Source organism: Gastrolobium bilobum, unplaced genomic scaffold, assembly GCF_033153095.1.
Source record: "Gastrolobium bilobum isolate Gb01-03AN ecotype WA unplaced genomic scaffold, APGP_CSIRO_Gbil_v1 utg13393, whole genome shotgun sequence".
NCBI classification, from domain to species: Eukaryota; Viridiplantae; Streptophyta; class Magnoliopsida; order Fabales; family Fabaceae; genus Gastrolobium; species Gastrolobium bilobum.
In genome coordinates this window covers 234,809-248,469 of record NW_026896720.1, presented here as the reverse complement: position 1 = coordinate 248,469, position 13,661 = coordinate 234,809, and the positions used below count along the sequence as shown (strand labels likewise).

General features: G+C 37.1%; 2 protein-coding genes across 2 annotated transcripts; one reads left to right on the top strand and one right to left on the bottom strand.

The window, feature by feature from the left end:
* The first annotated feature begins 4,480 nt into the window (after positions 1 to 4,480).
* Positions 4,481 to 8,072, top strand: LOC133301629 (uncharacterized). The gene is made up of 5 exons (XM_061501277.1): positions 4,481 to 4,688; positions 5,972 to 6,241; positions 6,821 to 7,057; positions 7,176 to 7,393; positions 7,560 to 8,072. Exons 1-5 carry the CDS (start codon positions 4,557 to 4,559, stop codon positions 7,825 to 7,827), a joined length of 1,125 nt encoding a protein of 374 aa, XP_061357261.1. The 5' UTR covers positions 4,481 to 4,556; the 3' UTR covers positions 7,828 to 8,072.
* A 935-nt stretch (positions 8,073 to 9,007) lies between these two features.
* LOC133301628 (endoglucanase 25-like) lies at positions 9,008 to 12,187 on the bottom strand. Its single transcript, XM_061501276.1, has 4 exons — positions 10,925 to 12,187; positions 10,073 to 10,208; positions 9,801 to 9,973; positions 9,008 to 9,701 (listed from the first exon to the last, which is right to left on the bottom strand). Exons 1-4 carry the CDS (start codon positions 12,074 to 12,076, stop codon positions 9,300 to 9,302), a joined length of 1,863 nt encoding a protein of 620 aa, XP_061357260.1. The 5' UTR covers positions 12,077 to 12,187; the 3' UTR covers positions 9,008 to 9,299.
* Positions 12,188 to 13,661: the final 1,474 nt, after the last annotated feature.

Sequence of the window (13,661 nt, the reverse complement as noted above, 5' to 3'; positions counted from 1 at the left end):
TGGGTGCGACTTCGGTCTATACCAATGCTATTTCTTAGGGCCGGTTTCTGTTCGGATAAATTTAAGATTGTTTTTATGAATATTTTGACCTGGAATTGTAGAGGGGCTGGGAAAAGGAGTTTTCCGCCTCTAATTCGGGATCTTTCTCATAGATATAGTATTAAAGTTATGGCTTTGTTAGAAACTAGATTGAGTGGTGTTATGGCGGATAGAGCTATTCAGCGTCTTGGTTTTTCTGGTCACTTTCATCGTGATGCTGTTGGTTTTTCTGGCGGTATTTGGGTGCTTTTGAACACTGATGAAGTTTCAGTGGATGTTCTTTTTTCTCATCACCAACTTGTCCATACTAAAATTTGTTGGGTAAAAGAAAATAGAGAGGAGTTCATGACTTTTATTTATGCAAGTCCGCGAAGACAGGAACGTATTCAGCTGTGGGAAATTCTGTCTTCACTGTTTGATCAGTCCATGAGGAATGCAGCTTGGGGGATAGCAGGTGATTTTAACACTTATTTGTATGAGTATGAGAAGCTAGGTGGTAATGGGCATAACTGGAATAGCATGAGGGAATTTCGTGATTGTTTAGATGAATGTAGCTTGTCTGACATTGGCAATCAAGGTCCTATTTTCACTTGGCAAAGAAGAAATCTTCAGGAACGTCTTGATAGGGTTTGCGCTAATGATAATTGGAACTTGGTTTTCCCTAACCGTGTGGCTTTCAACTTGCCTTTCTTTGGCTCAGATCATCGACCAGTGTTATTATGGGAAGGTCAACCTGCTATTTATCCGAAAGGGGAGCGTCCTTTCCGTTTTCTAGCGTCCTGGTTAACAGAGAGCACTTTTCATGAGGTGGTTAATGGATGTTGGTCAAACAATGTAAACTGGATGCATGCTATGGAGACATTTCAGATTAATGCTTCGGAATGGCATAGAAATGTTTATAGGATTGTTCTGAAAAGAAAGAATGATTTGCATGCAAGGATTAGAGGTATTGATAGATGTCTTAGTTATCAGTACAGTCATAGCCTTGAGATGTTGCAAAAGGATCTATGGAGGGGACTAGACAAGATTTATCTTCAAGAGGAAATTACTTGGTTTCAAAGATCAAAATTGAATTGGTTTGCTCTTGGAGATAGGAAATCGCGTTTCTTTCATTCTGTGACGGTTGCCAGACGTAGGAGGAATCACATAGATACGTTGAAAAACTCAGAGGGATTTTGGATTGGTGATCAACAGGTTTTAATGGAAATGGCTGTTTCTTTCTTTGAAAATCTGTACACAAAAGATCCATTACCTAAACCGGCTTTTCCAGTTCGTGGCTTTTTTCCAGTTATTGAAGCGCATGCTTTAGACACGATGAGTATTATGCCAAACAGTAAGGAGATCAGAGATGTAGTCTTCTCTTTTGGTCCATACAAGTCGCCTGGGAAGGATGGGCTTAATGCTCTTTTCTTTCAATCTCAGTGGGATAAGGTGGGTGAGTCAGTTATCTCTTTTGTGAAAGGTGTGTTCCTTCGTCCGGATAATATCAAAGAGGTTAACCAAACTTTGATTTGTCTGATTCCTAAGATTGATGTGCCTGAATTACTTAAAGATTTCAGACCTATTAGCCTTTGTAATGTTATTTACAAGACTGTAACTAAGATTGTGGCTAATAGGCTAAAATTTCATATGGCTCACTTGGTTATGCCTAATCAATGTGGTTTTATTAAGGGTAGACAAGGAGCGGATAATATCATTGTGGCTCAGGAAATCATCCATTCCATGAATAAAAAGAGAGGAGGTAAGGGTTGGATGATTGTCAAAGTTGATTTAGAAAAGGCTTATGACGATTTCTTGGGAGTTTCTGAAAGACACGCTTGTGGATGTTGGTTTGCCTGAGAATATTATTTCTCTGATCATGTGTTGTGTCTCGTCATGTACAATGAATTTGTTATGGAATGGATCAACTACGACAGAATTTTCTCCTAATCAAGGTCTTCGTCAGGGAGATCCTTTGTCTCCTTATCTTTTCATCCTTTGCATGGAAAGACTTGCTCATTTGATTAATGTAGCAGTTCAAGAGGACGTTTGGAAGCCTATCAGATTGAATAGAAGGGGACCACTGCTTTCCCATCTATTTTTTGCAGATGATCTTCTGCTCTTTACAGAAGCCACAGAAGGGCAAGCTGTTATTATTAATAAGATTCTTGATTGTTTTTGCAGGTGCTCTGGTGAGAAGGTTAGCAAGGAAAAAACAAAAGTCTTCTTATCCAGAAACGTTAATCATAGCCGAGTGCAGAATCTAAGCCAGTTGATGGGCTACTCTCATACAAATGACTTGGGTAAATACTTGGGTATTCCTCTTCGTCATAGCCGTGTTACAAAGAGTACGTTTGGCTATATCTTAAATCGGATGCAAGCTCGTTTAAATGCCTGGAATCAACGTACTCTTTCATTGGCAGGAAGATCAACTTTGGCTAGGTCAGTTCTTACTGCAATTCCTCAATATCCTATGCAAACTTGTATTATTCCTAGTGGTACGTGTGATCGTATTGAGAGTGTAACTAGGAATTTCATTTGGGGATTAACTTCTGAACGAAGGAAAGCTCACCTGGTTTCTGGGGAGACAGTTTGTTTGCCGAAGAATGTAGGGGGGCTTGGTTTTCGTAAAATTAAAGAGAATAATATGGCTTTTATCATGAAGCTAGGTCACCAAATCATGACTGATCGTAATTCGTTATGGGTTCGGGTCCTTCGTAGCAAGTATAAGGTGGAGGAAAGGCTCATTCCAAGTATCTCGGCTTCCGCAAATGACTCTGGTTTATGGAAGGCTATTGTTAAGTATTGGCCTCAAACTCTAGAGAATTCTCGTATCATTTTAGGGGATGGGGTTCATACGTCTTTTTGGATGGATTCGTGGGTGCCAGGATGTCCTCAACTTGTTTCTCTGGCCGTTCAACCTATTCCTCCTATTATGACTCATTGGTCTACGTCTCAATTTGTAACTTGTTATGGTAATTGGGACTGGCCTTTATTTCAGCACCTTATTCCTACTTCAGTATTAGACAAGATTCGTAGTGTGCTTCCTCCTACAGTGGATCCTTCTCCGGACCGTGTTATTTGGGCAGGTAGCCAAGATGGGGTTTTTTCAGTGAAATCAGCTTATAACTATCTCATGGGTACCTCGCATTATCATCAGGATAGGATTTGGAAGGTAATTTGGGCTTGGCCTGGTCCTGAACGTATTAAACAATTCTTATGGCTTCTCTACAGAGGTTTTCTTTTAACTAATGTTCATAAAGTGCATCGTCACATGGCTACAGATGCAGGGTGTCTGAGATGTCATTATAATCTTGAGGATAGTCTACATGCCATTAGAGATTGTCCTAGTGCCAGGGAATTATGGGAGCATTGGGTTCCTTCTGATAACCGTAGTGACTTTTTCTCCATGGATCTTCACCTATGGATTCAGACAAATCTAGGATTAAAAGGTCCGTTTCAAACTGATCGAACTTGGCCTTTGTATTTTGGGGTGATAGCTTGGTGTTTGTGGGGGGAAAGAAATAAGGCGATCTTTGATCAAACTATCACCTCGAAGTATGGTCTCATTAGGCGCATTACCTATACTTGTGGTAATATTCAATTGGCTAATGAAACCCTTACTAAGATTGGTCATCAGGAGCTTAGAAGAGAGGAACGTCTTATTCACTGGAATTTTCCCTCTGAGGGTTATGTTAAACTTAATGTGGATGGTTCCAGCATGGACAATGGGCAAAGGACTGCATGTGGTGGAGTCATAAGGGATGCTGCTGGGAACTGGTTAACTGGTTTTACAAAATTCCTTGGGAGTGGTACTTCTACTTCAGTGGAAATTTGGGGGTTCTTGACAGGTATGGATCTGGCTTGGCATAAGGGATTTAGGAGAGTCTTTGTGGAGGGTGACTCCAAGGTGGCTTTGGAATTTATAAGAAAAGGGTGTGACGTAAGTCATTCTCTTTCTGCTTTAATCATCCGAACTCGTAGCATGCTTCAAAGAGACTGGATTATTCAGCTTAGTCATACTTATAGAGAAGGCAATTTTGTTGCTGATTGGCTTGCTACTCATGCACCTCATCAGGATGGACAACTGATTGTGCTGGATGTCCCTCCAACGGCTTGTTTGGAATTGCTTCGTAATGACTTGAGGGGAGTTAGTCTCCCAAGATTGTGCCCAGTATAGGACTTTTTTTGATGTTGCTTTAGTTTTCATTGTATTTCCAAAAAAAAAAAAGAGTATAAATTATACCGATGTAAAATGATTCTAATATATATATAGAGAGAGAAACGCTTATCATGCTTAAGGTGTAATATTTCGATTGGCGCGGATTTTTTTTTTTTTTTTTTAATAAATGTGAGGCTAACCTGAGTCACAACATAAGAAATTAATTCTCTTGAAGAAAATCAAAGCGAGAATACAAGGATGGATATTTTGTTTCTTAAGTTTGTGTGATTGAAACAAGGAGGGATACATTGGTAAAGGGTAAAGGTTTTCTTAGTTGAAGTTAGTTGGTTGATAGTTTAGGCCTTAGGGTGGTGTGATGAGCGTGAGAGGGACGTTTCCATCTTTTTCAGAATTGCACATAAACAGCTCTTCTCTCTTCTCTTCTCTGTGCTGCATTCATTCATTCATTCATTCATTAGTTGTCACAGGTGAACTCGCTCCCCTCAAGGTACGCCATGTTGTTCGGAGAAGTTCGTTTCTTAATTTGTCTCATTTATTACAAACATACCTTTTTCTTTTCTTGGTTTTTTGTTTTTTAATTTGCTAGGGAGATTTTATTTTAACTTTTCCGCAAATATATATTTATGTTTCTTTCATGAATTGAGGACAGTGATGGATTTTGGCTTTCGAATGAATGGTGGACTAGCAACTACTGAAAAGTTATGGATGGGTCTCAACTTTCCAGTCATTTTAATTAGAAACAGATAATTGTTCAAGTTCTTGGTACCTAAAGACATTATATGTCTTGTTTCAAAAAATAAAATAAAATGTTGTTGTGGGCTGATTGCTTGTTGAAAGTCAGAATAAAATTGCATTTTTATGGCTTGATGCTCTAAACAGTCAAGTAAAAAAGAATTAAAAATGCTTATTTTAAGGGCTTTGAACTCTTCTATGGATCCTTCCCCTACCCGTTGTCCCTTTTTTTCTTGAGAATTCTTGTGAGAGTAAGAAGCTAGGAACTTTCTAGGTGGTGCGAACTTGGGATTATTCTTTGGTTGTGTTTAAATTTTCCAGTCACGGTCTTGACTTGAGATACTTTTCACAGAAGAAATGCATATTTTTTTATTTTGCTTAGGAAATTATATAGGTTTGGAAAATTGAAAACTATTCAACTTCGTGTTTTGGAATCACTTACTAAGGAAGTGCAGTTTCTTAAAGTATCAATTACTGAGAGTTTCATCATAGACATGGTTGCATCAGATTTAAATGCAACATAAACGAAGTGATGTTGCTCTCTGCTTTCACTTTTAGCTCATCAACCATAAACTTTTATTATGCTTGGAGAATTTTTTTTCTACCCATAGGATCAATGTTATTTTGCACATACAATAACTCCTATAGCCCGGTTACTAAGTCTTGTTTCTTTTTGCCTTGCATTATATTCACACAGAGGACAACCTACTGAATTTCTGAAATTCCACACTTCCAAACTTTGTTAATAGTCATCCTTAATTCTGCACCTGCATATAATTAGAGGACGTGTTCAATATCTTCTTCAGTGTCCTTTTATGTCTTTTTGGGTTATTTGATGTCATCTCTGTTCTCGTATAGTGTGAATGTTAAATGCCTAGAATTCCTCATCTCATTCTTTTTGATAAATTATTATTTGCTTGCGCCGTGTGTGACGTTCTTGTATAACTTGAGTACGCAGAGTCGGATATTCACTTTGAATTTTGAATCATACATTCTCAGCTTGATGTTTGTGTTCTATTTTTTGTTTTTCTGTTGTAGCCTTCTGGCAACTCAATGATGACACAAGAATCATCAGAGGTGTTGGAAAAACATGCAAACTCAGGGTCTCATGTGAGGGGGGATAGTGAATATGTTAGACTGGTCATATCTGATGAACCAAGGGCTGTTGAAGATGAAATCTTGCAGCCTCGAGCAGAATCAAGAATGAAATCTTTCTGCTGGTGGATGAAAGCCTTTTTATGGTGCTTTGTCAGTGTTATACTTGCTCTTGTTCTTGTGAAATGGGGAGTGCCATTTTTTTTTGAGAAGGTATTTCCTCTTTACAAATTGCAATTATTCTGATACTACTTTTGCTTTCATTAAATTGTCCTCACTGGTTCGTCTTTGCAATTCCTGTTCAGAAATTAACTGGTATTGTAGTTTTTTGGCTGACCTGCATTTGTTGATATTGACAAAATTACGCATTCTACTGTCAGTGTTCAAATATTTTAAACTGAAATATGTTATTATGGCAACGACATATGAAGTTTGGTATTTTCCTTGGCATCAGATTTTTAAGTCTTTGGTTATTGCTGCTAGTTCCATGCTCTTCCCTGCTAGTTCAATGCAGCAATATATAACAATCCTGTTTTCCCTACCCACTTTTTTTTTTCTTTCATTTTTGTTTCCCGAATTTGCAGATGTTTTTAAGTTGGGTATGTATTATATCATGAAATGCTTTATGGTAATAAACTTTAAGGGCTTGGGGAATTGCATACATATTGATATTTTTGGTACTCCTGTGAATAAGCTTTGAGTCTGTATTCACATACATTCCATATGGATGCTATTAACGTTTAATTAAATTCATATTTTGAAGCTTTATCTCTTGAACTTTTTTTATTGCAGGTTCTTTACCCAATCATGGAGTGGGAAGCCACTGCATTTGGCCGTCCAGTTCTTGTCCTTGTACTTGTTGCTTCTCTGGCTTTATTCCCGGTATTCTTAATACCTTCTGGCCCCTCCATGTGGTTGGCTGGGATGATTTTTGGTTATGGCCTTGGTTTCGTTATAATAATGGTTGGAACAACCATTGGGATGATCCTTCCTTACCTAATTGGACTACTTTTCCGTGACCGCATTCACGTAAGCCATTTTGTTTCATATACGATCACAAATCCTCTCAAATTTTATGTTGTGTATATATATATATTTGAAGTAGATTTTTCTTATTGTTTGTGATTTTTGTTTCTATATTCTGCAGCAATGGTTAAAGAGATGGCCCCAGAATGCCGCAATGATCAGGCTTGCTGGGGAAGGGAACTGGTTCCATCAATTTCAAGTTGTTGCTTTGTTTAGGGTTTCACCTTTTCCCTATACTATATTCAATTATGCTGTGGTAGTGACAAATATGAGGTTTTGGCCCTACCTATGTGGATCAGTGACTGGAATGGTACCAGAAGCTTTCATCTATATCTACGGGTTTGTCTTTTTATTTTTGGCTCTTTTGATGGCTTAATGAGTTCCCTACCCTACCTTCTATATGAATATGAGAAACAAATGACTTTTCAACGGATAGAGATGTGACTGAACTTAGAACTTGTTTTCTTTATTATTCTTTTTAATAAAACATCTTTCATTTTCTCAGTGGTCGGTTAATAAAGACATTGGCGGACGCACAGTACGGGAAGCATCACTTGACTACTGTGGAAATCATATACAACATTATTTCTTTTGTTATTGCAATTGTTACCACTATTGCCTTCACAGTTTATGCAAAAAGGACTCTAAATGAACTCGACATGGAAGAGTTGAATGAGGAAGTTGCCTGTGTTTCTGAGAAGGGTAGTTTTGAGATGGATAAGCTTCCTCTTGAAAGGCCTAAGCAGCTTAGTTACTCATCTAATTTTTTATGATAGTGTATGTTAATGTATTTACAAGTTGTTTTAGGATTACATTTACAATACTTTTTCATTTGTCTGTTGTCCTCATACGCCCTATGATGATAACTGTAACTAGGATGTGGGATAGAAGCAAAAAGTCAAAAACGGTGACACCGTTTCTCTGATTTTGTTTTTGTTTTTTTTTAATTTTTTTGGTAAGTAGTTTCGCTTATTTGTATTTGCTCTAAAAAATTTCATGTATTTTTACTAGGCGTAATCTACACGGCCTGCTGATTTTTTCCCCATATTTTTCAATTATGCCACACAAATTAGTGCAGTCATTTGAATTGTAATATAATATAATTAATAATAATTTGATAATAAGTTTAAAAATGTAAAATATTAAATCAAAAAATGTATCTCCTAAAACAAGCAAAAACCCTTGAGTCCCATAAACTTGGAAAGAAAAAAGAAGCTTAGAGTTGTACAAGGTCCCAAATATTTGGGAGATGCTGATGAATGCAGCGTACCTTTCTAAGCCTATGAAGGGAAGCTGGACACTGGTGAAAACAATGGTGGAGTAAAAGACAGAAACAATCCACGTTGGGTTGTATTCTAGAGAACCGTTCAGGTCCTCTGCCATTTGGCCCATGTCATGGATGGTGTCACTTAAAGAAACGATATTTATTCTGCGGATTTAGAATACAAGCGTTATGTTAACCAGCTCTGAAGTTTGACTATCATGTACCAGAAGGAAAGGAATGGTTACCAGAGCAAAAAGTTATGGGGAGCTAAATGAAGTTGAAATAAAAAGTGGAATCCGATTCAAAGTGATCGACAGTTCAAAAGTAACGTGCAGAGTTCGCTAATAAAAAAAGAGAGTAAAACAATTGTCTCAATCTTATGAACAAGGTACACTATTTCCAGCATGTACACAGCATTGATATCGCGAGAGAACAAAATCAAAAGTAGTATGGAGTGGCGTTGCATCTGATTCAACGTACAAAATACACATCCTCGTCTCCTTTTTATAGTGCTCATGGCATATTCATCAAAAAGCTAGTGTTATTTCGAGGGATGGTTTTTAGCTGCTGAGACCATGCTTGTGCATAAATAGATCCACTGGCACAACATTTAGAACAACATAATGACTATCTTACAAATAAAATAAATAGAGACCCCAAGTTATAAAGGGATAAAGAGTTTGAGCAAGGTAGCTGTAAAACATTAGATGAAACTGTCAAACATAGATGCTGTTCATTTAACGAATTCAAGATTAAATACAAATATACTATGTATATCACAAAAAAAACAAAAACTTTTAGACAGACAGTCTCAAGTACCACTATCAATTCTCAGTACTAATCTTGAATCAAAGATTGTTCCATTACTTCCATTTGTTCATGTCCACCCTTGGCTTTGAAGTACCCCGATCTTCAAAATTATCAATACACTCAAGTCACTTGAGGTACTTGGTGGAAAGGGATAACGAATGGCATAACACCTTATGGTTTCCATGGAGCTGGAGGTGGTGGTGCTGTAGGAAACATTGGGGGGACAGCAGAGAAAATGGTATTTTTGTCAATCCCTGTGCTTTTATCACCTGACAATGCCACAAGTGCTGCTACTAAACCTGCATTTCCAGCAATAGTTGGCTCTGTGTAGTTGTAGTTAGTTCGGACATCATGGAAACCATCATGCTTGTCAGGACCAGCAACCATAGCTCCAACAATTGTATTAGGATTTGGCTTCGGTGTGTCCCTCCATTTCCATCCTCCTACACAATTGTACTTAATCTTGTTCTTTGGTATAGATGCACCCCTATGGTGAACGTGTTTTGGATAATGATTACCAAAACCTACAACATAGCTCATTTTCCTCGGGTTCTTCCCAAGGATGTAATCCATCTGCAAAATCACCCGGAAAAGGGAAAAATAAATAAATTAGCCCAGACATTTCATATTGATTTGAATTATGCAACTTAAAGTAGCAGAAATATCACACACCTGGGTCTTGGCAAAGTCTCGAAGAACATTAGTGGAATAGAAATTGGGTCCACAATACCATCCAGGTGTATCAGCAGCATCGAGATAATCACTGTATAGGGCAGCCAGAAAGGCTGCATTGACAACATATTGGAGAGGCTGAGGCCTACCATGGTTTAATTGAATCAAGCCCCCTGGTTGCAAAAAATACAGATATTCTTATTAGAATAATAATTGGACAATCATGAAATATGGTGCGCAGAAGAAAGGTTTGAAGTGGGAGAATTTTTTACCCTTCGTTCTATTAAAGCTTGTGAAAATTGGCAGGTAGGAGCACATGATTATGCCGGTCTGATTGTGAAATGTGCTTAAAATTTCTTCATATGGATAACCAGGACTCAGGAACAACCTCAAACGACTCAGAAGAACCTAAATACAAGATGAAAAGATTACATTACTAACTTCTCTTCGTATGTAACGTATGACTTCCTTCTAAATTCAAAAGTTATAAACTCAGAAGGAAGTCAAGCAAATCAGTCAAATGTATTTGGTCAACATGGCTATGACCTCTAGCGTGATCAAATTAAAATTAAGATCTTAAAAGAAAGGGAACATTCTAGGGTGAGAAAAAATTTAACACAAATAACGAGGGAGGCTCAAGCAGTTGCGTGCAGAGTTGAACTTGTCAAAAAGCATTGTTAGTACACTATCTATCCCCTAAAACAAGTTGTCCATAATTTGGGGAAAAAACATGATAGGAGTTTCTGGCAAAAATATTTGTAGTTTAGGAACAAATAACAGAATAATTGGTCAACAATGTTCAGAAAACGGTTAATGAGTAAATCATGTATCCACTTAATTAACCATCTGTATGCTTAATCATACTTTTGAAGTTTTTTTTTTTTTTAACCAGGAATTCCTAAATTGTAATTCTTAACATAAACCTTCAGTCCAAACACAGTGAGTACAACTTTTACGAAGGTGTCTTGTGCCAAAAATTGAAGGGTAAGTATGAACAACAAAAGCAGCAAGAGTAATCAGCTAACAAAAAGATCTTCAAATACTTACTAAAAATAAAAGAAAGAGAGTTAAGGTCACAAGAGAAAAAAGGCAGTATTAAAAAAAAGAAAAAAAAGAATAAGGACCTGAGCACCAGCAAGCTTGTTATCCCAGCTGAGCACACCATAGTCAGGGCCTCCCCAGAAGGCACCAGCATGCTTGGCGATGCCAGGAGTAGTGGCAAGCTTAAGGTAGGATGAATTTCCAGTGGCATAATACATCCAAGCCCCACCCCAAACGAACTCATCCCAATAGCTAGTTGAATTGTAGAATTTAGCAGCATCGGAACCAGTGGCACTGTACCTGCCTCTCTGATTCCTGGAGAACTTAAAGAGCGTGGTAGCACCATGAACAAGTTTCTGCGAATAGGCTCTGTTGTCTTTGAAGACAATGGAAGCGGCAGCCAAAGCAGCAGCCATTTCAGCAGCAAGATCGGAGCAACCGTGACATTCACTAACGGTGCGTTGATAATCGATATCCTCAGGACGCATCCAGCAGTAATGGTCATTGTGGGTCGTGCTCCCTCCAGAAGTATCACCAGATCCAACCTGCGCAGCAAGCGTGTTAATCGTATCAGCAGAATTGTTGAATGTCTTGAGAAGATAATCCGTTCCCCATTTGATAATGTCCTTGACATGGGCAAGCTCCCCTGCAGCTTCATACTTCGCACTGTATTCGATGACACTCCAACTCAACATGGTCATGGCAAATGAAGCGGGGAAGTTGAACTTGATTGCATCTCCAGCATCGTAATAGCCACCGACCAGATCCTTAATCACACTCGAGGTAGCGCCAGTTTTGCCATCTTGAAGACATGAGTTACCTCTCCACGAAACATTGTTATGCCGAGGTAGTTTTCCTGATTTTTGGGCATTGAAGAAAAGGAGGGCCTTGTGGAGGGCGAGAGTGTAGTTATCGGGTGGGCCCTGTTTGTGGTGGTGGCGGGGTACGGTTTTGACGATGAGCGTGATGAGACCAGCTAATAAGGCACAGGCGACGAGGGTGCCGACGGTCCAGAGAAAGATTTTGCGGCTGACAATGATGCAGCCGAGATCTACGTATTTCTTCTTCTTCTTGTTCTTCTGCTCGCCGGCACCGAGGAGCCAGCTCTGCTGAGTCTCGTCGAGGGCAGCTCTGTCCAATTCCTGAAGATTGCGGCTCCGGTCATCGTCCGTCGCGGAATCGGTGGCATGGATCTCGAGCGGGCCACCCCACGGATCCCTACCGTACATACTCATCTTCAATCAATCTACTACTACTGGATCAATCAATAATCACACACACAAATCTTAAAAGTACCATTACTCTTTTTAATAGTCAGTCAGTTACAGCCTTGGTGGTGGTGTCGGTGGCTGTTGTTGGCGAGAAGTGACAACAAGTCAATAATTGAATCTCATGTGCCTTCTTCCCTATTTCTTTATTTGCTTTTTTCCTTTTTCTTATTGAATTTGAAGGAGCCAGCTCACAAGTGGACTGGACTGCGACAACTGACGTCTTATGTCTGTAGCCCAACCATACATCCTCCTTCTACAGCTCACGGTAATCGTGATTAGGATTATTTTATATTGGTATAAATTACATTCTTAAAATAATTGATTTTATTTATATTTAAAAAATTTAATTTATTAAATATTTGAGTTATTATATATAAATAAATCAATGATTAAGATTTCACATAAATTTTTTTATTTTTACACATAAAAATGTTTCTGCAGTTACTGCAGTCTGCAGATAAGCAGATAAGTTAACTGTACTTTTTTTTTGGTAAGCAAAGTTATCTATACTTACTTCCAAAACGACGTCGTTTTAGTATTGAAATATTAAAAAATTATAATTATAAAGACTATTATAATCTTGAAATAAATTAAATTATAAAAACACCTTATTTTTGTTCCTAAATGACATTATTTTGGACTAATACAAATAAGTTATCTGCATTTATTACAGAAAAAACGAACATAAAAATATCAAGCTCCTTTTTTAATAATCAACTCAATAATTATCTTACTCATTTCAATACGAAGAATTTTCGAAACAATTACCAAAACAATAAAATAAAAAAATGTTAAGCTGTCTTTTATGATAATTTAACACGCTTTTGTTTTATTATGTAGTCTTGTTTTATTTTTTAAATAAAAGATTCCATTAGTAATGTTTGGTGGGAATGTTAAAACGCGACAAAACACGACATATTAATTTTATTTTGGACTCAATGTATATATTTTTTAAAATTAAATAAAACAAGACATTAAGATAAAAAAATTAATCCGTTTTACTTATGCAAAAAAAAAAAAATGGTACCTTGGATCTAATGTCGAAACAATAACTAATTGATTAAATTGAAAGAAGAACGAACACAATAAGTGTACGAAAATACTATTTTTCTTTTGTAAATTTTATTAATAAAAACAACATAATAATAGGGTTTTTCAAATCTTAAAAAGACAAAATAAAATAGGGTTCACTTTTTTTACGGTCAATGTAAATAACTTAGTTAAATTGAGCCCAAAACATCGTCGTTTTGAGGTAAAAATTAAGATATTTTTGTAATTATAATTTATTTTAAAATTATAATAGCCATTTTCTTTATAATTTTTTAATTTTTTAACTCAAAACAACATTGTTTTAGAAGCAAATGTAGATAACTTATCTACGTTTGCTGTAGAAACATTACATCCAATAAAATAATGAAAAAATAAATAACTATAACTATACGCAATCAAAGGAGATAACACAACCAACGCATATTCAAACATAATCTAAAAAAAATAATAAAAAAATAATGACAATTATTAAAATATCCTAAACTATAAAATAAATTAT

Bases quoted from the DNA above. Each gene is read 5' to 3' on its own strand.
- LOC133301629 (XM_061501277.1), top strand. From the start codon at position 4,557: ATGAGCGTGAGAGGGACGTTTCCATCTTTTTCAGAATTGCACATAAAC. The intron at 4,689-5,971 runs GTACGCCATGTT...TTTCTGTTGTAG, and splicing joins GTGAACTCGCTCCCCTCAAG to CCTTCTGGCAACTCAATGAT. The intron at 6,242-6,820 runs GTATTTCCTCTT...TTTTTATTGCAG, and splicing joins TGCCATTTTTTTTTGAGAAG to GTTCTTTACCCAATCATGGA.
- LOC133301628 (XM_061501276.1), bottom strand. From the start codon at position 12,076: ATGAGTATGTACGGTAGGGATCCGTGGGGTGGCCCGCTCGAGATCCAT. The intron at 10,209-10,924 runs GTCCTTATTCTT...TCTTGTATTTAG, and splicing joins ACAAGCTTGCTGGTGCTCAG to GTTCTTCTGAGTCGTTTGAG. The intron at 9,974-10,072 runs GTAAAAAATTCT...TTTTGCAACCAG, and splicing joins AAGCTTTAATAGAACGAAGG to GGGGCTTGATTCAATTAAAC.